This window comes from Andrena cerasifolii, chromosome 3, assembly GCF_050908995.1.
Source record: "Andrena cerasifolii isolate SP2316 chromosome 3, iyAndCera1_principal, whole genome shotgun sequence".
Taxonomy (NCBI): domain Eukaryota; kingdom Metazoa; phylum Arthropoda; class Insecta; order Hymenoptera; family Andrenidae; genus Andrena; species Andrena cerasifolii.
This window is the reverse complement of record NC_135120.1, coordinates 13,250,931-13,274,853: the sequence shown is the minus strand read 5'-3', so window position 1 is coordinate 13,274,853 and position 23,923 is coordinate 13,250,931. Positions and strand designations below refer to the sequence as shown.

The window sequence follows — 23,923 nt, the reverse complement described above, 5'->3', positions numbered from 1 at the left end:
TCCCGCGGAATGACTCATATGGTAATCTCTAAGCGGGCCGTAATGCACTCGCAACGACAATATTTCAGGCCGCGTTAAACTGGCAAGGAGACACCGATTATTAGATACGACCGTGAGCGGCTTGCTCGCTTGCTCGCTTGCGCGTATCTGCGTCGTTGCCTCACTTATCCGCGGATTGCCGCGGGAATAAAGATACCTCGAGGCGACTTTGACTCGCTTTCGGATCCTGGCCCACGCTCCCTGAAAATCCACTGGGGGGTCTTGGATCCATCCGGGGGACTGGAAATTGTGAACGATCAATAATTTCCACCAGGGGTAGATTTCTGTATAGGCTAAGTGGGTTGCAGCCCTCAGAGCGGCAAAATTTAGGGAGTGATCAATTTTGGGGAAAGGCACATTTTGAGGAGCATCAAATTTTGGGGAGCGACAAATTTGGGGGAGCGGCAAATCTTGAGAGAAAGAAATTGGAAAAGGTTTAAACACAGAAGCTTGAGACAATTTTAAAAACAATTCACTTCTTTTTGGTATGGTAAATTAGAAATAACTCATACGTGAGTTGTCATAAGTATCGAATTAATTTTGAAATTGTCTCGACTCTTTTAAATTAAAACATTTGATGATATTTCGGGATAAACACTTGTTAGCCTAAGGGCGCTAAATCTCCATATCCGCCCCTGATTTCCACGGAGGAATACTATCACAGAAATTCAGCTTCATGCTAACATCAGCAGTCACCGAAGCGCGTGACCAATTGTCTAAACGAGGAAAATCGTGGAAGACCTCCGACTGAAAGGCTCAACCCAGACCTTACGCCTCTGATTTCCTTGGAGCAGTCGATATTCCTGCATCTCGGAATCGCCGCGGAGGATCTACGCCCGTTCGGCTCGGCGAAAAATACGAAAATCCACGATGGGGAGCTCTCACGATGCAGGCGGAACGATCGTACGCGACTGTTGAAGCCGTTCACGATTTTACGCCCGCGAGATCGCCGGCACGATGGCAATTAGCCGATAGCCCGGGACGGTCGACGGGAAGGCGGAGAGAGGATGATCAATGATAATGATTCCTCTGAACGTGATCGACACGCTCGCGCTCGGCGGAACGGCCACGTGTGCCCAGCGCGGACACGTCGACGAACCTCCGTCTCGCGGTCCAGGCCTGCTCCAGCCCCGGATCGTTTTGACCTCGTCCTCCGATCGATAAATACGAATTCCGTGGGGCTCAGTCCCGCGCTCCAACGATCTGCATGTCGATGAAGCGTGTCCAACGTCCTGCTGATGGCCGCGGAGCACGCAGACGCTGGACCCTCTTCCCTTCTTTGCTCATCCGCTCTTCGATCCCTTACCGATTTCAATTCCCTTCGGATGCAGCTTCTTCCTTTACGCAACTTTCACTCTATGCTTCTACCGTGGAAACTACTTAGTATTGGTTCGCGTCGTTTTAATCCCCGTTCGCTGATTACCGAGGCAGTTACGCGGATCGAGATCGATTTCGCACAGGGTTGCTGCAAACGAGTCGAGCTTCTGTCATAGCCATTTTGAAAGGTTAGTTTGGACGAGGAGCCGGTTTAAATTAGTCATGACCACGTTAACCGTCTGACTTTCGATCACGATAAGGCGGCTACTTGTTTCGGCCAGAGTAACGTGTTAATCGTTCGTGTCGAGGCAACGAAAGCTTGTTACCCGGGTTTTTTTTTTGTAAGCTGTACCTAGTCACAGATTTCATCTCCTTCGATCCGCGTTTGTTTATTATCGGGTAATCTAATTTAGCGAGCGTTTACCTCTGGGGGCTGTGCAGGTTTGCCAGCAAGTAGGTCTTGATCATCACTTCGATGCACGTTTCATTGGAAAATCGAGCGGCACCGTGTTTCCTTTGATTCTGCTCGTGGGTTTAATCGCTCTTTGTTCGAGTGAACGATAGACACAGGTAATTACGTAATTACTGGAATATTATGCGTGCGATGTGCACGGTGGCGTTGGTCGAGATTGTATTAACGGTACGATGATTGATGCGAGTAATTAAACCGCTCTGGGTGAGCTTCAACTGCGCTCGATGGCTTCTTCCTGTTTTACGAGATTGCTGATTCGATAGGTTAGGCCAGGTTAGGCGTTCGACGTTTGGGAACGGCCTGTGCGATTGGCGCATAGGTGGTGTCCCGTTCGTTTGGGTTTCGTAGAGTTCGGAAGAGCTCGTAACATCGGAGAGTAGGCGTTGAGGGAATTGGTAACGCGTCTGTACGCAAAGGACCTGCGGGTTTTGGGTTCGAGTAGTCCCATCGCCCGAAATTCGCTTTTTTCGCTTACAAAGACGACCATGTATTCAGAAGCAGAGGGTAAAAATATTCCAGAGTGGATGTGCGAGAGCTCCGTGATCAAGGCTAACTGCGATGTAAGTTCATGGATCAGTCGAAGGTGACTTCGATACTAAATGAGATTAGCCGATTGATAAAACGACCCGGTAAAATCTAACTTCCCAGCGAGTGTATTCCCACGTTTTAATCGCTCGGCGCAGAAATCACGAGGATCACGGCAATTCGAGCGAGTCGGGGGGATTTTTGAGACGCAGTGGCCCAAAGCGGCGATATCGATCGTATCTGGCACGATCTCCGGCTCGCGAACGGAACTAGCGGGCGAAATGATCGGTCGGTGGCGTTGATCATTTTAAAAGGCATACGCGCGCCGCTTCCCGGAGCGGGGAAATTTCAATCGGTGGAGAGCGTGCGGCGTATCGCAGTCCGTAATCGAGTAATCGAGAGTCAGCGCGCTTTGAATGCGCCATTGTCCGCCGCGGAGCGGAGCGAAAACGCGACGCGGGGGGAAAAACGCGGACGCCGTGCCGTTACGTGAAGTCGTGGCTATTAACTCTCGACGAAATTGAACGAGATCCGATCTCGCACTCCCACGCGGGGATACGCGCGGAAATATCAGCGCAACGAGGAATATAATCTCTGGCCGTCGAGCCCGCCCGGTTATCACAGGGACCGCGAAAAATGTCGCTCGTAAATTTCTTAGTGCATTGCCCGTTTCACAATGGGAAGGGAGCGATCTATCGGCCCGGGGATAACGTAAATCGGGGAAGGGATTGGACCGATTATCTCGCGGAACTGCGGCCGCGTTGATATCGCGCTCTAGCAGCACACTTCCTGTTCCATTTTCGCTGCGAGCTTCCTGTGTCTTCCTTAGATATTCTCGATTCTGAAAATCGTAGGCCAAATTTTCGAGTTCCTTATATTGTAACTGACTCTCCAACTTCTATAAGTTCAGGAACTTTTATAGCCATAATACAAGCTTCCTGTGTCTTCCTTAGATATTCTCGATTCTGGAAATCGTAGGCCAAATTTTCGAGTTCCTTATGTTGTAACTGACTCTCCAACTTCTATAAGTTCAGGAACTTTTATAGCCATAATAAAAGCTTCCTGTGTCTTCCTTAGATATTTTCGATTCTGGAAATCGTAGGCCAAATTTTCGAGTTCCTTATATTGCAACTGACTCTCCAACTTCTATAAGTTCAGGAACTTTTATAGCCATAATAGGAGCTTTCTGTGTCTTCCTTAGATATTCTCGATTCTGGAAATCGTAGGCCAAATTGTCAAGTTCCTTATATTGTAACTGACTCTCCAACTTCTATAAGTTCAGGAACTGTTATAGCCTTAATAAGGGCCCGGAAAATAGAGACACAAGGAGGACGGCAAGAGGTCAAGTCGCGGCTGGCCAGTGCGCAGGATCTCGAAGATCCCGAGTTCCCAAGTCCCATCGCTCGCGGCCTTCTTTTTCACTGCTTTGCATAAGGGTACCAGGTCACCCACCCTCCCGCTATTACCGATACGAAAATAAGCCTGCAAAAGTAGAAGTACCGGAGGCAGCCCATTTCGCTTCGTCACACCGCTGTCGATAACTCTCACGGGCCGCGGAAGTGACGTGGCTCGAGCATCCGCCGCGACGAAAATCGCGTCTCGGCCAGAGAATTCTCACGGCGCGAGTGCAGTGTGTCGGCGTCCACCTGCGCGGCCACGTACGGAGAGCAGGCTGCTCGGACGTAAAATTGTAAAATCATCTTACGCAACGGCTATGCACAGGCGACATGCTCTAGAGAGAGAGAGAGAGAGAGAGAGAGAGACCTTTCCAGCCCGCTGTGGCGTTGTAGCTGCGCTACGTGCAAGCTGAATCGGCATCCGCGTCGCCTGCTACTCGCGACAAGTGCTCGTACCACTCACCGAGTGAGTCACCTGGCCGAGCTTATAGATAAGCGGCCTGGAGGAAGGTGGTCAGACGTGGGCCTGAGAGGAGGGACACGAGAGAGACATGGACGCGAGAGGAGAACGTACGGAGGGCTAGGAAAGTGGAAGGGATAATTTGGAGGAAGCTAGGAGACTCGTGGAAGGTGAGAGGAAGAGGGTGAAGAAAATTCGGGGGGACGAAAGGGGATGAGGAAGCGAATAGGCTAAAAGTGGGAGAGAGAGAGAGTGAGAGGAAGAGAGAGGTGAGCGGAGGGAGCCGTTGCGTACGGTCGCGGGTAGATGGGTGATACATTGGCAGCGGCGGTGCAATGCAGCAGCATGCAGCGGAGTGCATTCGGTGCATTGCCGTGGAAAAGATAGCGGAGGCAACGAGGCGAGAGGGACACAGACTGCGGACCGGCGAAGAGAAGGCGAGCGAGTGGCCGAGCGAGCAGTCAGCCAGTCAGCCAGTCAGGCAGGCGTGCCCAATGGTTACGGCAATCACCGCACATGCTCCCAAGCTCCTGACCACGAGGAACACAAACAAAACCTCGCTGCGTTCCAGTGCTATCCATTTATTGCGTACCCGCCAAAGAAACCCTCCTACGGCCGAACGTCCGTTCCGTGTCCCTGCCGATCCACCGACGAACGATCGTTAATAGTCCTCCAGCGACGGGCTCACGGTGTCTTTCTCCTTTGACTTTCATCGGTCGTATTCACTAGCTCTCTCCGAGCACTACACTTCTTTCACAGGTAGACATTTAGCGTTTGGGACCGACCCATGGTGCGATATTGGCACATAGGTGGCGCCCAGTTAGTTTGGGTTACGTAGAGTGTGGAAGAGAGTCTCCTTGGAGAGTCGGCGTTGGGGGAATTGGCTAAAGCGACTGTTTTTCCTACCTACACACGCGCAGTTTGTACCTACGAGTCCTCTTGGCTAGATTCTCAACGATGCCCCAAACTGCTGAAAATTCCCGATCGAATCGGAGAAGAAGCATGAGCAGCCGTACCGTCCGTTGGCGAAAGAGGAAGATGATTCGTGGGCCGGTATTCATCAGCAGCGAGACGGAGAGGCGGCGCGGCGGTGCGAGGCCGATCGTGCGTGTGCAATCGCGGTGTTAGCGCCGTGGGGCAAGCATCCACCTGCCCGAGCCATACGCCCACGCGATGGGTTCCGCAGACTCGGGCACACTCGCTCCGCGCGACGCGGCAGGCGCGTGTACGTGAAGGTGGAGCGTTCTGACGAGAGTGGCCCGCGGGCCTAACTCCGTTACAATGAGGGCTGCTCGTGGCATTCCGCGAAACACGCTGAACACGTCATCGTTCGAGAAGACCGGCCAACGACGACCTACGCGCGCACACACGCCTGACGCGCCGGGCGGAGAGCCCTCGGCGTCGCGCCGTTACGAGCTGACCGCGAACAGAGAAGCAGAGAAACCTGCAGCGGGGAACAGAGGGTGGAAGGTGTAGCTGAAGAGAAAAGGAAGAGCGGACTAGGCTGATGTAAGGAAATGGAAATGGTTTCAAAGGCAGCACAGAGTTGCAGCGGGAACGTATTGAACTCTTGAATTACGTGACAAGATGAACGAGGGGGCATTTGATTTTGGTAGCGAAGCTCCTCCATGATGCAAAACGAACCGGTAGCGCTGAAGGATGCCAGCAATCCGTAATATCGGCTCGCTGCTGTAACGCTTGTATTTACAGGATTTAGGCGCGGTTACAGGGGCCGGCTAACGGGCAGAGAGAGAAAAAGAGAGAGAGAGAGAGTCAGAGAGAGACAGAGAGAGAGAGAGTAACGAGCGGCGGGCACGAACGCGGCCGCGATGGAATTCGCGCGATCGCCTCTCTCCACCGTCGTATCTTCTCTCGCCGTTACCGATAGCAGCCTGTTTTCATCGCGAAAATGCCTCCTTACGTGCCCGCGTGTTCCACCTCGCGAGACTGCCCACTGATCCATCGAGATTGCTCCGCGACCTGCTGGGGGGCTAAGAGATCGATTAACCGTGGAGAAGTAGAATCGAACCGATCCGGTGGAATTGGTTGCTTTGGCGGTCGAGCGAGGCTACTAGGAACAACCTGTCTTATCGTTAGACGGACGCTTGATCTTGGAGCAGTAGACTTTTTGGACGAAATCAATGGTACAAGCTGATGTTTCGGAATTTTTGGGAGAGGTTGATAGAAAAGATTCCGCTGATTGGATTTTTCCGGCGCAGCGGTTAATTCAATCTGGACGCGCATATCTATGACACACGTGCCTCGAGAGATGAGGATTTCGCGAGCCCATTCCGCGGCGCGCCGGCATGCCGCATGCGGATCTCCCCGAAGGGACAGGCGTTCGTCCTGCTGTCGACAATACCACGAATTCATCGGTGCGTTCGCGTAGCACGTGAGTCACACGCAGCGATCTGTCCAGGATGCGATGCCGTCCGATCCTCGGATCAGCGTAGCCAGCTACTCGTCATGACACCACCACGTACCCCTATCCAAATCCGTCGTTTTCCAATCATTTGCCTTCTGAAAACTAAACGCGAGCGTGACAGTAGCTCGCAAAGTAAATCTTCAAGGGAGCTATTCCACGTCGAAACGAATAGGTGAAAGATTTAGTTTCACCGATTCTCTTTAATATTACAGCATTTGTCGATAACCTTGCAGAAACAAAGTATACTAAATTTCAACGGCCTATGTCACATAGTTTTCGAAATATTTAATGTTTTAACAATATCGGATCGGTTTCGAGAATTCAAACAAAATCGGCTGACGCGTCATCACTTAAACTGTAATATCTCGGTCATTTTTAAAGAAAATGCAACCGGTCTTGAGTTTTGAAAAAGGCATTTATTAGTTGAAGACTTAACGAATCGAATCGTATTTTTTTCAAGCCAGACCGTGGGTGGGAACGACGTCAAATCGCGATTTAAAGCTTTGATATCGATTACTGTTAAGTTTATTAACAATAAACAAAATATTCTATATACGTTTTGAGAAAGCATTCCTTCAGGTTTAAAATGAACCCAAGACGGTGGCATTATCTTTAAAAATGACCGAGATATTACAGTTTAAGTGATGACGCGTCAGCCGATTTTGTTTGAATTTTCGAAATTTTAACATTAAATATTTCGAAAACTATTTGACATAGGCCGTTGAAATTGAGTATACTTTGTTTTTGCAAGGTTGTCGACAAATGCTGCAATCTTGAAGAGAATCGGTGAAACTAAATTTTTCACCTATTCGTTTTGACGTGGAATAGCTCTCGAGTGAGAGGCGCGAAAATCAGTTAGAGCTAGCGAACAGGGACGATTGGGTGCGCGTGATGGCGCATTTTTGCCCTCCGATGAATTCGCCCGAGTCGTAAACTGTCCCCCTCATGTCCCGTGGGATCAGATATAAACGCGACGAGTGCACGGACGCGCCTCTAACCGGGGAGGATCTTTTCAGCGGCAAATCCTAATTGTATCTCGGTTTACCTGGCTCGGATTTACGCGGCGGCAGAAGCGGCGGACCCTCGAGGCCGTGCTTTCGTTCGGCTTGCGTGCGGAAATCTCGAGGGTGGTCGAGCCGATCGGCCAGCCGGCACTGTCGGCCCAACGACCGGCGGAGATGATTCCGTGATTACAAACTCGAGTGCCGGTGAATCTTCGCTTATTCCCTATTAATCTCGTATACGCGATACGGCAGCACGATACAGGCCGGCTCGCCCCGCCGATGAGTGATCGCCGATATCTTTCGCTCGGGTCAACCCGACTCGTCTTCGTTATCCTTTCAGCAGCTCGCTGCCTCGTTATTGCAGCCGTGGTCTCCAAGTGGCGGATCTTGCGCTTGAAAGCTTCGGTCCAAAGTGGAAGCGAGTGCTAACGCAATTCTCGATCGGCACGCATTATCGAGGATACGTGTTTGGTAGTTAGAGTTTCCGAGATTCTACGGAACCCACGAAAAAGGGGGAAGAACGTCGAACGCGTCGGGGGAGCGAGGATGCAGCGCTTATCTGAATCACTCGGCGAGGGGTTAAAGGAGGGGCAAGGTTTATCGTGCATCGAGCGCGGATCAACGAGGTCCGGTGTTAATCTTCCCCGTGGAATCCGCGGAACGTTATTATCCGCGTGCAACTTATTAACGTCGGATTCGATAAAGCGGGAGGGATCGTAAATCGCCGGGACCAGGGCTACCACGCGGTTTAATGTTTGTTTCGTGCTGGCGTATAACTCGAAAGATTACCGTATATCTGCGGTTTATTAAGATAGCGATGTAACGCGGCCCGGCTGCACGCGTGGGGCGGCTTAGAACGCGCGCTGTGCCGCCAGCGCGAGCCGATGGGATTTTACAATCCGCGGGCGCACACGTACGCGAGCCACCTAAAGGCCCTGATCGTATAAGGCGCGGCGTAAACGCGTAATTTGCCCTACGAACCGCGAGCATTTCCGGCTTCGTCGCGGCACAGATCACGCGCAAGCACGTAATCTATTTTCCCGCGCCGACCATTTCCCCGTCTTTTTATCCGCCGCTTTCCGCGGCACCGTTGCGCCAGACCGCGAATTTAAACTGCTTCTTTAGTCGATCGATTTACCCGCGCTTCTTGCCGCGGACCGCGAAAAGTCGGCCTCCGCACGGTAGCACGATCAATTTCATCATCGAGCCATCAGCCACTCTCGCGAAATCCACTTGGCGTGTATCGTTCAGCCTGCTGCAATTTGACTGTTAAATTACACGCACGCAATCATATCTTCCTGGAAGCATTCCGCGTTTCTGTGCAACTTCTGCTGGACCTAGCTACCTGTTCAGCTGCACTGAATCTTTTAGTGCCGGGGTAGCCGTGGATCAGCGCTGATGGTTTAGTATCAGGGATCGCGAAATATCGGTTCGAAGAGGATGGCTGACCAGTTACGTGATCCATCCGCGTTGCATGACAGCGGTCGATTGCACCTCGCCCGTATTCGCGCGCGTTACGCGTGTTCGGGCGTAATTGACGCGCGGCAACAATATCGTCCTTATTATGACAATTACAAGCGACGGATGATTTCACAGCGCGGTTCCCTCGTAATCGCGAGTCGTCTGTAAATAATTGCTCGTCTATCGGATGCGTGTGTCATCCACGTGCGTGAGTATTATACACTTCGACAATCGTCTGTTCGAAATCTTAAGGTATGACTCCATGATGAGATTTTGCACGACACTTTCCTAGCGTGAGACAAAAATCTCAACAACTAAATGTAAATAAAAATACGCTAAAAAGTGAAAAATAAATTTTGTGCCTTATTTAATCTACTCTCAATATTTTTTAAGTCGGCCAATTAAAAAAAGTTGAGAGTCGTAGATTAAATAAGGAACAAAATTATTTTTTACTTTTTACCGCAATTTTATTTTTGTTAAGTCGGTTTTAAATTTTTTATTTTTTAACCTTTTTACTTTTTAGTAATTTAAGTTATATAACTACATTTATTTATTTAAGTTATATAACTACATTTATTTAAATAATGAAGTCGGTTAATGAAACAGATTTCTTATTTTTGGTGTAACTTCAAAACTACTGATCCGATTTTGATAATTCTTGTTCCATGACCTAAGTGCATTGAAGCTGAACTAAATGCAACAAGTTTCACGAAAATCGGTCCAGTAGTTACGAAGAAATTCGCGTACAAACATAATACATACTATCATACATACATACACATCCAGTGTAGAACCTCTTTCTTTTTGAAGTCGGTTAATAATGGAAATCATTGCAGGAGATGAGGTGTTTGAAAATATATCATGAAACTTGTCTCATAATTTAAAATAATAAAAAAATAATGAAACAATTGTCTCATGAGATTACAGTCTCACGTGAAACGATGTTTTTTTCTCTTCGTGCATTTGAAGCACAGCAACGTCGAATAAAGAAATATCCGACTGGACAAGTGCAGTATTCGTGAGAATAGGGGAGACTGCGGGAAGTCGATACGTTTTACAGTTTTCAATTTTTGTAATTTTTGTTTCAATTAATTACTAAATAGCAAATATGCTAAAATATACTTTGGTCCTTCCTCTTTAATATATTGTAAATGAAAACTTGAGAAAATGCATACAAAATAAATGAAAAAATGTTTTTTGGATGTTAATTTACCTTTCCACTATAAAAACGAAAAAGCTAAAAAACGATTGCTAATGTTAATTTACACAGGCGTACTCTCTATCGTAGTACAGAATTGGCCAATAAACTTCACACATCCCGTTGAACTGCAGCTACGTATACGCAGTGTCGAGATAATTTCTCTGTATCAACCTGCCCCAGTCTCCCTGCCTATAATATACTCGAAAGCATGCAAGTTTCATAATGCAGTGGAGACTTTATTGTCACTGCTCGCGCAAGAATGAATCGAGGGCGCAGAACAATTCCCTTCGAAACTCCAGTTTCGCAAGCCGCTCGCGTATCCACGCACCCGAGCAGAAAGTGTCTCCGGGCACGCGCGTTAATTGCGCCTCTAAATCTCGCCGGTAGGTGTTGCGGCTCGGCGAGGCTGTCGGTGCGCTCTTGCCACGGTAATTTATCGGTTCGCCCACGTAAGTCGGGATTCCATTAGCAGCTTATTAATAGCAGGCTCGCGGGGGAAATCGGCTCGACGACACGGCGACGACGCATCGATCAAAAGGCGCGCAGCTTTCGCGCGTTTCAAAACGCGCCGTCTCCATCGGCGCTGGTTTCGCAACAGCCATTAAGCGGAGAGACATCCCGTTCGGCTCGGGCCGTTTACGATCCGCGACGCCTGGCGCGGTTCGACGGGGTCGTCCCGCGATTCATAAATCCGCGTACCATTCCCAGACCGAGCGTTCCGATAGAAGTGGGTCTTAATACGTCTGTGAAAGCCGCGCAGGGATTTAATGATAGTATTGTTGCGCGCGGTGAACCAGTAAGCCTTATTACGTTGCGTGCGCCTATTGAGAGGAGCGGAATGATTGCCGCTCCTTATTCGCGGATGATCGATCGAGCGACAGTTGCAATTGGGACGTGATCGCGATGAGGATCTGTCGAACGGTTATAATTAAAGGGAGGCGATTAGGCGCTCTCTGTCTGCGCTGGAGAGCTCTTTCAGCTGCAAGTCGTCCTCATCGCTCGATCTGCTCATCACCTCGGTGCTCTAGCCGATGCGGAAAATAACGCACATTCCTTTACAAACGAATCACTGGGGAAGATTGAAAAAGGACAGAAATGGAAGCTGGATTGCTCCTCCATTACTCCTCGATGCTCCTCCAAATGCTACTGTTAATTTTACGAGCCTCGAACGGGTCCACATTCCGGGGTCGTTTTCGAGACTCTCGAAACGGGACGCGCAACGATTTTGCGCTTGCCCCTGGCGCTCCTTACCGGGGCCTCTTTGAAGTTTACGACCGCCGAACAGATGGAAACATCTCGGAGGTGTAATAAAAATCCGATCTCGCGGGGATTAGCCCGTCGAGCCGCGATGCTCGGTCTTCTTCGCGAGTCTGCACCTGGAACAATTCTCAGAAGCTAGATAAGGGTTACGCAGCCCGATGATCTAGGATGGTATCGCTAAATTGACGCTGATTCGCAGTAAATTACACGCTCGGCGGCTCGCCGGTGTCTCCGAAATCGTGACTGAGCCGCGGAGACCGTGGCGGAGATAAGAGGCCAGCGGAGACTAATGGCGGGCACGAGTGATCCCCGTATTGTCTGTGTGCAAGCCTGTACGTGTATCGGGTTTATTAATCGTTGGCACTCTCAGCTCCGCTGCTCCGAGCAGCGATCCGTAGGGATAAAAGGAAGAGAGTGAACCGAAGCTCCTTGCCGCGACGCTCCTTCCTCTCTTATTTTCGATTTAATTAAGATCGACTCTTCTAGAGCTTCATTTCAATTCCTCCAGACCAAACGGTCCGTTGCGTGCCTATTCGCGTGCATCATCCTCTGCAGAATGGGGGCTTGGAATATTGTGGCGAGTGGGAAAGCTATTGACACAGGTAGATGGAAGTCCGTGGAGCTCCATTTTCCACAGCTGAGATCCGTCTCTTTGGAGCCAGAATGCTTTGAGGGGACGCGGACGATGCGAACGCGTAGTGCATGGCAATGTGGAGGATGCAAAGCTAGAACGGGAGCGACCGGGTGACTTGGACGGTGAACTGGGTCGAGCGGTGTCCTCAGGATTGGCCAGCGAGTGGAGAAAGTGTTTCTTTCGAACGGCTCGGCGACCGTCGACGAGCAACGGCCTCTCCCACACTATTTTATTCTCGCTCGGCCGAGCACCGCTGTGTAACGCCTACTCGAAACCGCCGCGGGTGGTCGGATTTTCCAGCGGGCACCTCCTTTTCCGCGTCTGCCCTGCTCCACCGCTTCGCTATCTCCTTAAACAGTGCCGAGTTGGTTAGTCGAGTTAGTCTCATCCGCGAGCTGTTCGATCTTCAAATTGGAGGCGATTCAATAAGAAACTCGGTAGTTAACCCTAGACTTCTATTACTTTTTTGTAATTCCTTCCAAGATTCCTGACGCTCCCTTACAGAATCTCCCCCGTCGATCTCGAATTCTGATTGTAATTGCCACAGGCTCGCGAATGCAAGCTGAGAGTTCGGAACTGATCAGGACCAAGGGTCAAAGGTCCATCCACCAACTCAGGCACACTTCAAGTTCCCCAGTTACCAGCAATGTTGCACACCTCATTGCCTCCGACAGACGTAACGAAGACTTCGCAGATGGAAAGCGACTCATCGAGTATTCCTCGACTACGCCCCTGTCATTAACCCCGTTCACCCGACCCGGAATCTCTCTGCCCGGCGAAGAATCGGTCGCCTCGATCCCGTAACGAGAGCCCGGCTCGCCAACGGTCTTCCCGATAACGCGTGCAGAAGGAAAAACTGGACGGAGAGGAGCGACACGGACGAGCGGGGCCGTTCGATGGAACGCGCAAGAAAATCACGTTCGTTACAGGTGTTCGGTCGTGTTCGGCCGCGTAATCCGCTCGTACGATCTTATCGGGAGAAATTAACCTTCCGACGGGACCCGGGATAGTCGGTATCCCCGTGACATCCCCCACCTGGCTCTGCATACCGTCGGTGCATCGATCGTGACGCGAGGAGGACATCGGGTAACGCGCGCGTTTCCAAAGAGGTCGAGCAGGGCCACTCCTTCTTCGATAATTGCCGACTTTGTAACGGGCCCGCGTGGCCGCGATCCCCGCGGTCCCGTTGAAAATTCATTGCTGGTAAATGCTGGCCTTAAATGCTTAAACGCGAGCAGCAAGTTCAGTGGAACGTCCACCCACACTCGCGAGATTGATTTAGAAAAAAGTTCGGCAGCTGAGGTTTAAATGACCTCACAGTACCCCGGCGCATGGTCCCAGGGAAAAGAGCTATACACAGGTGGGCAAGAACGGGGATTTTCTCAATTAAGCCGCGTTCCCGTACGATCGTGAGCCGAACGTCAGCTTTCCAAAGAAACAGATGCCCGGACGAATACGAGCGAGTGGCTAATTGACTAACGAGGCATTCGCGGCTCGTACACGTCGTCCATCAGCCGTCACCGGGCGGGTCGAGGAAATATCGAGGGGTTAGCGGCAGATTGAACAAAAAGAAAGGAGAAGCTAATCGAGGTGGGAGGACAGAGAGGAGCGGACGGCTGCGGGGTTGGAGAAAAGAAGAGCGCGTATCCTGTTCCTCCCCTGTCCCACCTCTGTTCCTCTTCTGCGTGGATCCGCGCCGCGAAGAGTAGCGTACCGCTGGGCACACTCGTTCTATTGGTTTTAATGCTGATCCGCCGGTAATCGAGCCGGGCATCCTTTATCATCGGCGAAAAAATGGCCATTTAATCACGGCGTTTCCCGACGTGGGGTCCTGGACCCCCCGTCCGCTTCGCCGCTTCGAGAACCGTACCGATATTAATGGCGGACGGTTTGACCGCGTAATATGAGGGATCGTTGGCGCGCGCGTATAATATCACTCGGCCGTGCCAAGCCGGCAGAGGAACACGCATGTAACACGGCCGAGCATGACAAATTAATCGTCCGCTTGACCGACCGTGCACCGACTCCTACAGTACTCTTCAGGGATGGAATCCCGGTGCAGGCAAGCGTCGCAAGGTGACGTTGGCTTGGTCCAGGATTCGTGGAAATCAAATAGTAGGGTCAGGAAATCCAAATCCACTTCGTCTTCTTCCAAGTCTCTTGGTTAGCTAACAAGAAGACACCTAAGTAATCACGCATCTGCAGCTCGAACTACTCAGCAACCCCTGTTTCCAAGTGCTTCCTACGCTTGCTGTGTTCCAAAGTCCACGTCGAAACAGAATCCGCTGCGGCGCTTGGTGCGTTGATCAGAAGATCTGGATCTTCAGAGAATTCGTCGCGGTCAAACAGGTGGCAATTTGCATCGAGGGGAAAAAACAGGGGCGAGCCGCCGCCGATCGACAAGCGCGAGCCTCTTCTAGGAGGCGGTATGCGCGAAATGCCAAGCGTGACTGCACGCACCGCCACGGAATGTCAGTGGACGGGATTCCTCGTCGACGATTTCCTTCGGACGTCCCCGTAATATCCCCTAGGGGAAGATGTATGCTCGGAAATCCTAGGTTCGCTCCCCATAAATCGGGACAGGCACTGAAACGCGCGCGGTTTTTCCATCGCCGGGAAGAATTATCGGGGCCGAGGTCGCGGGGGAAGTTTGCTCGGTCCTGTCCGGTGATCGAGGATGCACGGGAACGCGACCGTAATCGGCACTTTGTTGCGATCGTCGGCGAAACGAGCGGCAATCCTCGTTACCTGTTTCTCGATAATTGGCCGCGATTTGTTTGCCACGCTCGCCGCGCCAGCTTCTTTGCTTCTCATCGATTCAGTTAATTCACCCTGCTTCCTGCTCCATGCCCATGCAGCAGCGGATTCGAAGATTTAGAAAAGGGGAACAAATAATCGAAAAGTCAACTGCATCTGCCATGGGCAAATTGCTCCCCTGAGTTTAGAAAAAAATCGCTTATATGTAAAAATTGATCTTTATTAAGTTTATATTAAAAAGTGAATATTTTTAAATTTCGGTTTCAAATTTTTACTCCACTGGCACCACATTCTTTATGATCCGATTCGTGGATGTCATCGCCAAGGGTTGTTCTTTCAATACTATATCTAGAGACGCGGTAGCGTCTCGACGCCAAGTACATGAAAGACACCATGTATATGTCGACTGTCGCTACCGCTATCATTTACTCGTCGCACGGCTATTCCAACCTAACCTGAAACTTGTTTCATTAATATCTCATCACGCCTGCAATATTTTCTAAATTTAAAAAATATAAAAAAAAGATGTGAAATCAAAATCCGAAAGTACCGCCCAGGAAAAAAGTCTGCGGACGCCTTTCTTTAACAAATAAAAGTCACATCTGTGTCAGCCACTCTCCGCCACTCTAAAGACACGAGTGAGACATTTGACCTGAATGTGAAACGGGGGACGTAAATTCCAAGCGGCCAGAGGTTGACAATTCCTGATCCCAAGCACAGGAACCTCGGCGCTGGAGCAGCAATGAGCGCACACATGGAAGATTTGATGGTCGGTGGTCCACGAAAGGGCAAAGACCGAGTAGTTATTAGCAGAAGATTACCGGGCACTCGGGTCTATTACGCTACACACGTTGAAGTGTCGCGTTGATCTCGGGGCCGTGAGAGAGCGGCGGTTCGGCGAGCTGGTCCCGCGGGGCAGAGCAGGAGAACACTCGTTTCTAACTACAAACTATCAATCCACGCGCACGGTTTAACCATCGAGCCGGGGCTATGATCCCAGTCATTACGCGGCCGATGACGACATTACAGTATCGAATGAACCGAGACTAAAGCGAGGAACGAGAATGGCAACTTCTTTTACGCGGCATCCTGAGGGCTGGCCTCCTTCGTCGCGGAAAACCACTTCACTTCTAGCCTGGTCATTCGGTGACGTCAAAAAGTGCGCAACGGAAGCTGGACAAGTGGCAGAGCCCCTCTGCTTTCATTGTAACAGAGTGTAATGTACTTACCCTTATCCATCCATGACTCGCGCATAAGCTAATATTGTTTAGCTACGACATTCTCCGCAAACATGCATCATATCAAATACTCAAACGCTACGTAATTGTAAACACTGTGTCACCCCTACTACTTGCGTCATTTTACCAAAGCCCTGCACTTTTGCCGTATCCCGTCATCCCGTCTCTTACTTTCCGAAACCCTTAAAAACCGACTACATTTCCTCAGTCATGTCTATTCGTATCCATATTCCAGGGTAAATGTGGAACCATCGTAACCATATCCCAGGGTAAATATCTTCAATGATTTGACACAAAAAGAGGAGCATTTGTTCTAAATAAATACAGTTTAACTATCCAAGCTGTTGTAGTTCGTAACAGTATACAAGATGCTCGGTGCTGCGTTAATTGCCGAATTTTACGGTAATCCAGGAACGGTGTACTGAACAGCACGAAGTAGCCAACTAGATCTTCTTCGTCAGAACGGTATCCAGGTTCGATAAGCGTTTCGCGAGATAGCGAGTGTGTAGGCTCGCGTTATCAGCCTCGGCTGGCTATTTACCGTTGTCAAAGCCGAGTACACGAGCCAATACCCGCGGCTGAACAGGACGACCGGTGCCATTCCGAGATAATCCTCTCGCTGGTGGTCCGGGCAAACACGGAAACGATTGCCCGCGCTCCAACCACTGTCCTGCGAGTATCATTCGCCGGGAGGGTCGTCGTTGATCGCTCGTAACACGTGGAAATGGCTTTTAAACAACCAACGTCATCCCGTTGTCGCGTGCTGCCGTGATTTACCGAGCACTGCTAAAAGCAAACATTCCCAGGCATGCTTAAGGCTGGCTACATTCAACGACTGTAAGTACCCTAGCATTTCGATTCGAGGATCTGACTTGGATTTTCTAGAATTTTAGTTTACCTACAGTTTCACTCGGTTTAGGCGAATTTAGACTTGGATGTACATCGCAGATGATTCATCTACGGTGAAAGATTGTTTTCATCTGCATTTCATCCGAAGTGACCAGTGAGCAAAGTGGAGCCAGCCTTTAGTTTTGATAAATTCACATTCACTGTCACACTGTCACTGTTCACATTCACAAAGTCTAAATTCGCCTCTATGTATCTAGATTCTAGATTCGAGACCATCATCTTCAACGCTCGCGAGGACTGGCGCGCAAGTAGAATTGGCGAGTAATGGACAGACGCGCCAGACAAGCCGCTCTCCTCGTTTCCACTTCACGTGTCAAAGTTCAGAGACTCTAATGCAGACATGGGCAAATTTTTTATTTAAATAAAAATTTCGAATAACGAATAAATGTGAAAAAATTTATTCTTCATGTGTCGAATTAATTTACCCAGACTGTATTCATCGCATAAATTCTCGAGCGAATAAAAAAATTAACTGTATTCGTCAAATAATCTAAACTGAAAGTAACTTTTATTCAATCCGTAATTTAAATAATTTTTTATTTAGTTAATGCCCAACTCTGCTCTGATCCATGCATTGGAAAATGATTTTCTAAACTTTGGCTTGCTTTATCCCTTTTGATTCAATTCCAGAAACACCTCCTACACACCTCCAAAGAGGTGAACTTAAATACCACTTCACTACCAAGTCACTGCTACTCCAGTTTCCAATGCTACACCGTCAAACCACCCCTGATGGAGCATCACACCTCTCCCAATTATCCCAACAGAGGTTTGGTTAACCCGACACCCCCTGCCTCGATCGCACGCTCCACCCCATAGCCCTGCCCCGGATTTATATTCCATTAGAGCGTTTCCCGTTGATGGTTGCCCGGTCATCCTCGGCGCGACTTTATTTATCCACTCTGCGCGGCCCGTGGCTATAGCTCATTACCGGTTAATTACCAGGGTAAGTCTCCCGCGGCTGGCAGCGATGCTGCGTGACTCGCGGCACTATGTTTTGCCAGCCGGCGTTAAGCATAACTGTACCAGGGAAGAGATGCCCGAGAGCTGGCCCAGGTATCATACGCGTCTTGGGCCCGGCTCGGAAAAAAAGGCACTTACGGAACGACCGGCGACGCCATTTGCTACGTGCCCGCGCTAGATCACCGCCGCGCCGCGCGGACGACGGAAGCGGGTACACGCTCGGCCCGGTAACGACGCGACGACCGACCGCGGGACGTCTCGCGTTCCTCGTCCACCAGGAATCCCGATGAATCTGTCTTCTTGAAAGGTGGCAGGTGCTTTGCAGGTGCTTAGGCTGTGCTTCTTCCACGCTCGCGCAGAGGGCACGTTGCAGTTTACGAGCAGGATCCTTTATCAAAGAGTTCATCTAGCTTCTTGCGCGATCCTGGCGTTTGTGGTACAGATTCCTTGTTTAAGAGTCGAACCGTCTTGTTGTTGGGATGTAACGTTTGCTACAGTGCTTGTTTTTTTTATTAAGCTCCAGTGAGAAGTACACTGGTAAGCTCGTATCTATTCGTATCTTTGAATTTCTAACAGCAAACTGTTCCAAGGTACAGATCTCGCAGGTGTAAGCCGCTCGTTGCTGTGCGCTTCGCGGTTTCCGCCGTCGCTGAATTACTTAGATCCGTTTGTACCCCTGACTCCTCGTTCCATCGGTTCTAAGAATGCCCGCTGCTCCTTAAAGACGATTCTTGGAAGAGGAATGGAAGAGCGCGCTCAGGAAATCAGTATTCTATCGGCTATTACTGTACGGGCATCGCGTAACATCAAGTGATATTCACTTTTTTCCTCGTTTCATTTCTTGTTCGGCAAGGCGTAATATTTCTACGGCTCGTTTGGTCGGGGTCAGTTATCGCTTTGGCAATGAAAATCTGCACTTGTTGCATAAAGGAGAATGCACGGGTGTCCCCTAAATTATGCAATTGATGCCTGCAGCGGAAGGATGCGAGAGAAATATTGAAGCGTAAATTAGGGAAAGATCGTAAAGTAGCGTATGTTAAAACCCCGCTTACGCACACTACCGTTAGCACGAATAATTTTCAGGGAATAGCTACGCCTACGGAGGAGCTCGTGTATAAATAATTTAAATGGCTCTATTACTCAGTCGCGAGCGAAGAATCATTTTTACACCCACTTAACTGTGGACCATCGATTTATTATCCATCTGCTATTCAATTTAATAGGTTCAGCAAATTATCTGAGACATCCCTCATCCGAATTTCTAGTCGGCGCCTGATTATTCCGGGTGAACGGAATTCTACGCTAATAATACTGTGATAAGATTGCCCTATCGGTGAAAAAATTTGCATTACGCCCTCGCCTATGTTCCTTAATGAGGCTGTTACTCATTATCTTCATTCCCACCCGAATCTTCTCCTCCCTTTTTCCATCCACTCGCGTTGCTGCTTTGAAAACCAGCGGATTAACGAAATTGGGAAAATTCACCTGGACTTACTTGAGGCTTCTTCAAAATTACTTCGGCCTCTCTTATTTTCAAAGAGTACGGTAAATCCGAATCTGCCAGATTGAAGGCGGAAAGAGGAACATGCTGTTCCTTTAAAGCTGAATTCGGTCGCAGAAATGAAACAAGAAAAAGTTCCTTTTTACCCTATATACATAGCAATCGTTAGTTGAGGGTGAACTCGCGAGAGAGCGGGGTTGTTTAAAAAGCCCTCTGCGGAGAGGACGGAGGTTATAAATTAAATAGAATAAATAAGGCGACAGAATTCTCGAGGACGCGTGTCTCGGATCGATTCGCGCGCGCACGGTCGCGGTTCCGCGCTGTCTAGGCCGTTAGACGGTGCGCCGCGGCCGGTCAGAATCGTTTAATTATTCGAGCCAGCCGTGGCGCGGCGACGCGGAACCGGCGACCGGCAAATATTTCTCCGCGTTGCCTTTCCAGGCGTAGGAAACGGCCGGGCGTGGGAGAGGGCCGCGAGCAGATATCGTAGATTAGAGGAGCGGCAGGGACGCCGGGCGACGCCGATGGTCCATTGATAAGATTGTCGAGCGTAGTCGATGGCCTGATCAATTAAGGAAATCCGTGGAACACCGTCCAGCGCCCCCGTAGCTCGCGACCACCTTCGTGTTTTATGGCCACTGTCCGCGGCCGCGGCCATAACCGTCAGTTTGTTTGTTATAAAACAACGCCGCCGGCTTTCGCACATTGTCCGACCAGCGAGATAATCGGCCGGCTCCGTCCCCGCCGCCTTGTTATTAATGCGTAATTGAATGTTGCGATTCATTACCCGGACGTCGCGTCGCGTTTCAGCCATGCCGGGGCCCCGTGCTTTCGCGGTTTCCTGCTGTTTGCGTTCCTTCGGCGTGGCGGCCCGTTGGGAACGTGTTCATCAAGGCAAATGAAACGGGCTTAGGGGACTTTGGTACGGAAATTGACTTTTCTCGCAATCGAAACTTATTTCTGTGATGTAGGGTAATTGCGGGAGAGATGCCGCACTGGGCGAGACGCCGCATCTTCGGTATTTCAGGGTTACCGGTAATAAAATGCAACGCTGTCGATTTTATTTGCTTTAGGCTGTTCGTTTAGGTTAGATTAATAAGCGAGATCGTGTTTAGTATCTTAACTAATAATAGTATCCTTGGAACAAATTTTCATTGCAAAATTTAGACTCGGTGACAATTTTGCGTAAGGTACGGCAACTGTCCCACAATTACCCTAGGTAGTATATTAGGTCGGCGTCTTTTATACTAAATAAGTGCAGATATTAAGGCCCACTTAAGGATCCATAATTTTTTACGAAAGAAATTATCCATATTTTTGAGAACTCTTTATTTTAGAGAAATCTATGAACATTAAACTATAAACTGTGGTATTTTGAATAATATATGAAACCAAAAAAAAACAAAAACTTTTAGGTTCTTAGGAACCTTGTAAATGGGCCTTGTTTCGTACAGATAAAGCAGGAAATAGAAGCAATACATAGCACTGCGAGTAATTGTCAATTGACCTACCAGGGAAAAATGACGGCTGGGCCTTATTACCCGCACTTACCATACACCTAAATACTTGTATTTTCACCAGAAAAGTGACGAACACCCACAGATAGCCATGGAAAATACTTCAGTTCGATTAAAAAGCCTCGTAATATATTTTTACTTTTACTCAACACTTTGGTTGAATAAAGCAAACGAACTTTTGCATCGGCTTAAACTAAGCTTTAAGATTACTATACACACAAAAGACTCGAGACTGGGAGATCTTAATCCGAAATGGATGCGTAAAGCGCAAGCGACTCGGTATGACGAGTGTTTCCTGTTCCCTTTACGTTGGAATCGAGTCGGGGGATCTATCGGGCAAAAGTGTCGAGGGAATCGCGAGGCGTGGGTGATCCTCGCTCCCCCAGGCATCGTTGGCGATCGTAATACCCGCGCGCAGGCATTTTCGCGCGGACTTATCGCGGTCCCTTACGTGCGGCCTGCTCGTAAACTCGCGGATATTCGCGGCGGTGTCGCGCACAGAGCATTCTTTTAATTACACCGATAGAAGCCAGGCGACAGCTCACGCGCTCGCGACCTTTCTAGCGCGACTTCGCTTCGTATCGTAAATAAAAATTGCGAGGAGAGTGGTGACTAGCGATGGGAACGAGACTCCTCTCGCGCTCTGAGTTTCAAAGCTGTTTTATCGCGTTTCAGCCTCGAATTCCTGAATTTCGTGGAGGACTCTGAGTGGAGTTATTCTAGGATTACTCGCATGAATCTTTGCAGTTGAAAATGAAAGAGTTTAGGTCTCAGAACCAAGAGACTAGTACCTGTGGTTTCTCTTATGCTTTATCAGAATGACCCAGTTTGAAGTGCGTCAGAGGCAGGCGCGAAATCTCCTAGGAGCCGAGTAAACGGTTGAATCGCCAAGTATTATTAAGGTTGCGAGTAAACGCAGCTGGTGAGTATCGCCAGCGTGTTGCTCGGGGACAAAGGACCCTGTAATCGTGGTCTTGCACGTCGCCAGCGTTGTCGCCGTTATCTTCGCGAGGCTCGATCGTTTCTCACCGCCTAAGTACATTCATTGGCGTAAGGAGCCTGGCTGTGCAATCTCGGATGTTAATCGTACAACATCGACTTGTATTACCGGTACAATGTAATGTTGTAATATAGTATAGCCTGACGGTGAATTAGTTTGGACGTTCTATGAAAATTCAAGCCATATAGCGGTAGAGGCGCAGCAGAGATCGTTTATTAAACGCTGCACATATCGACCTTTCACGTTCCACCAAACTATCGTTAAAACCATCCACGAAGAAATCCATTGGAGCTCTTCTCCGTTTTCTCGCAATGAAACTTTTACTGGATTTTTTTATTAGGTATGATTAGCTAAGAAGATAGGTAGTGACGATTGCAACTTGTCTTCTGCTTATAGTAAAGCAGTACTGACTCTTTTCCTCATTAAATACACCATTCGCGTTTATTACGAGGGGAAGAATGAAAAATAACAGCTGCGCAGTTCCAATTACAGCGGATTAGCGCTAAAGAAAGGCCGAGACCGTCGATTCGCTTCGACCGAGAGATAATAACAGCTCGGTCGAGTAATTAAGTGTTAAATAATTGCTTAATTGAATTTATAGGCTCTGACGCGTACGTGCCTCGCTTCCGGATCAATTAGAACATCGCCGTTCGCTTACCTGCCGATTAAACGATCGAAATTTCGAGCAGAAAGTATTGTTCCGAGTCGGGCATTGTTCATTCATAAATTCGCTGCTCGCTCTTTTCCTCCTTTTCTTTTTCTTGTATCACACGAATCGCCGAGCGATGGGTAATTATCGCTGCAACGCGCCTCGGACCTGGCTATTTCCGGGTAATTGTAATTGTCGGGGCAGGAACTAATTCTAGACTGCATCGAATCTTCATGCCCGCAACAGTTATTTGCATTTTCAATCTGTTGCGTACAGAGTGATGTTAAAAGACGGAACGTAAAAAGTTGGGTGCCTAGGACATTCGAAAAAGTAGTCCACTGACGTCAGTGGCACAGCCCCCGAAGAAGGAGCTTTGTGAAAATAAAAGAAATCTGAATTTTATTCTTTAAATAAATTTGTATAATGATGCATTAGAAATATTTTTATCCCTTCAACTCGGCTCCCCCCAAAATTAAACCCTGAGTGCGCCACTGTCTGACGTAGCGTCTAAATTAACTGCTAAATTTAGCAGCGCAAGTGACACTGCGCAGGAAGAACAAAGATCGTCATCATAATCGTAGATAACCATTACTTGGTAACTTGATACTCGGTACCTCTCGTTACCCGAAGACAGGAAATCACGACTTACGCTAACAGTCGCAGATTTGTCTATGCTGATGGGATATTTTTTCCCTACGCTTGCAATTATCCGGTGGTACCGAATGCTCGCACCTTTTTCCTCAGACCACCCCGTGCATTAGAGGCAAAGAAACCGACGAGTATTCGTTCGCAAACGACCGTGGTAATTGCAGAAGGACGGCGCGCGCCGGTCGCAGTTAATGAAACGCGCCTTCGAGATTTGCGAACGGCGGCCCGTGTAATAAATAATTACCGAAGCAAGACACTGAAAGCATCCTTTTTTTTTTCACGCGATTCTAACGACGCCCGGTGGAAAGAGCGAGGGGGCAGGACGGTGGAAGGAAAAAGTAATCATAGTGCCGCGCGCGTAATGATTCACGGTAAATTCTTTGACCTAGCTTATTACTTTAATTAGCGGCGCTGGAACGATCGAACGGGAGGGAGACGGGGCGCGTGACAGGCACGGAAATAAACTTTAATCACGTTTATTATTAACGTTAATAAATTGGCCCCGGGCATGTTATCTATCCGTTGCCCACGCGATTCGCGTGCCAT

General features: G+C 49.2%; 1 protein-coding gene across 1 annotated transcript in view; it reads left to right on the top strand.

The window, feature by feature from the left end:
- Window positions 1-2,313: 2,313 nt before the first annotated feature.
- Window positions 2,314-23,923, top strand: part of LOC143367228 (uncharacterized) — a 71,801-nt gene continuing 50,191 nt past the window's right edge. The window contains exon 1 of the mRNA XM_076808853.1: window positions 2,314-2,388. Within this exon, the coding sequence (XP_076664968.1) occupies window positions 2,314-2,388 (75 nt within the window). The remainder of the gene's footprint in view (window positions 2,389-23,923) is intronic.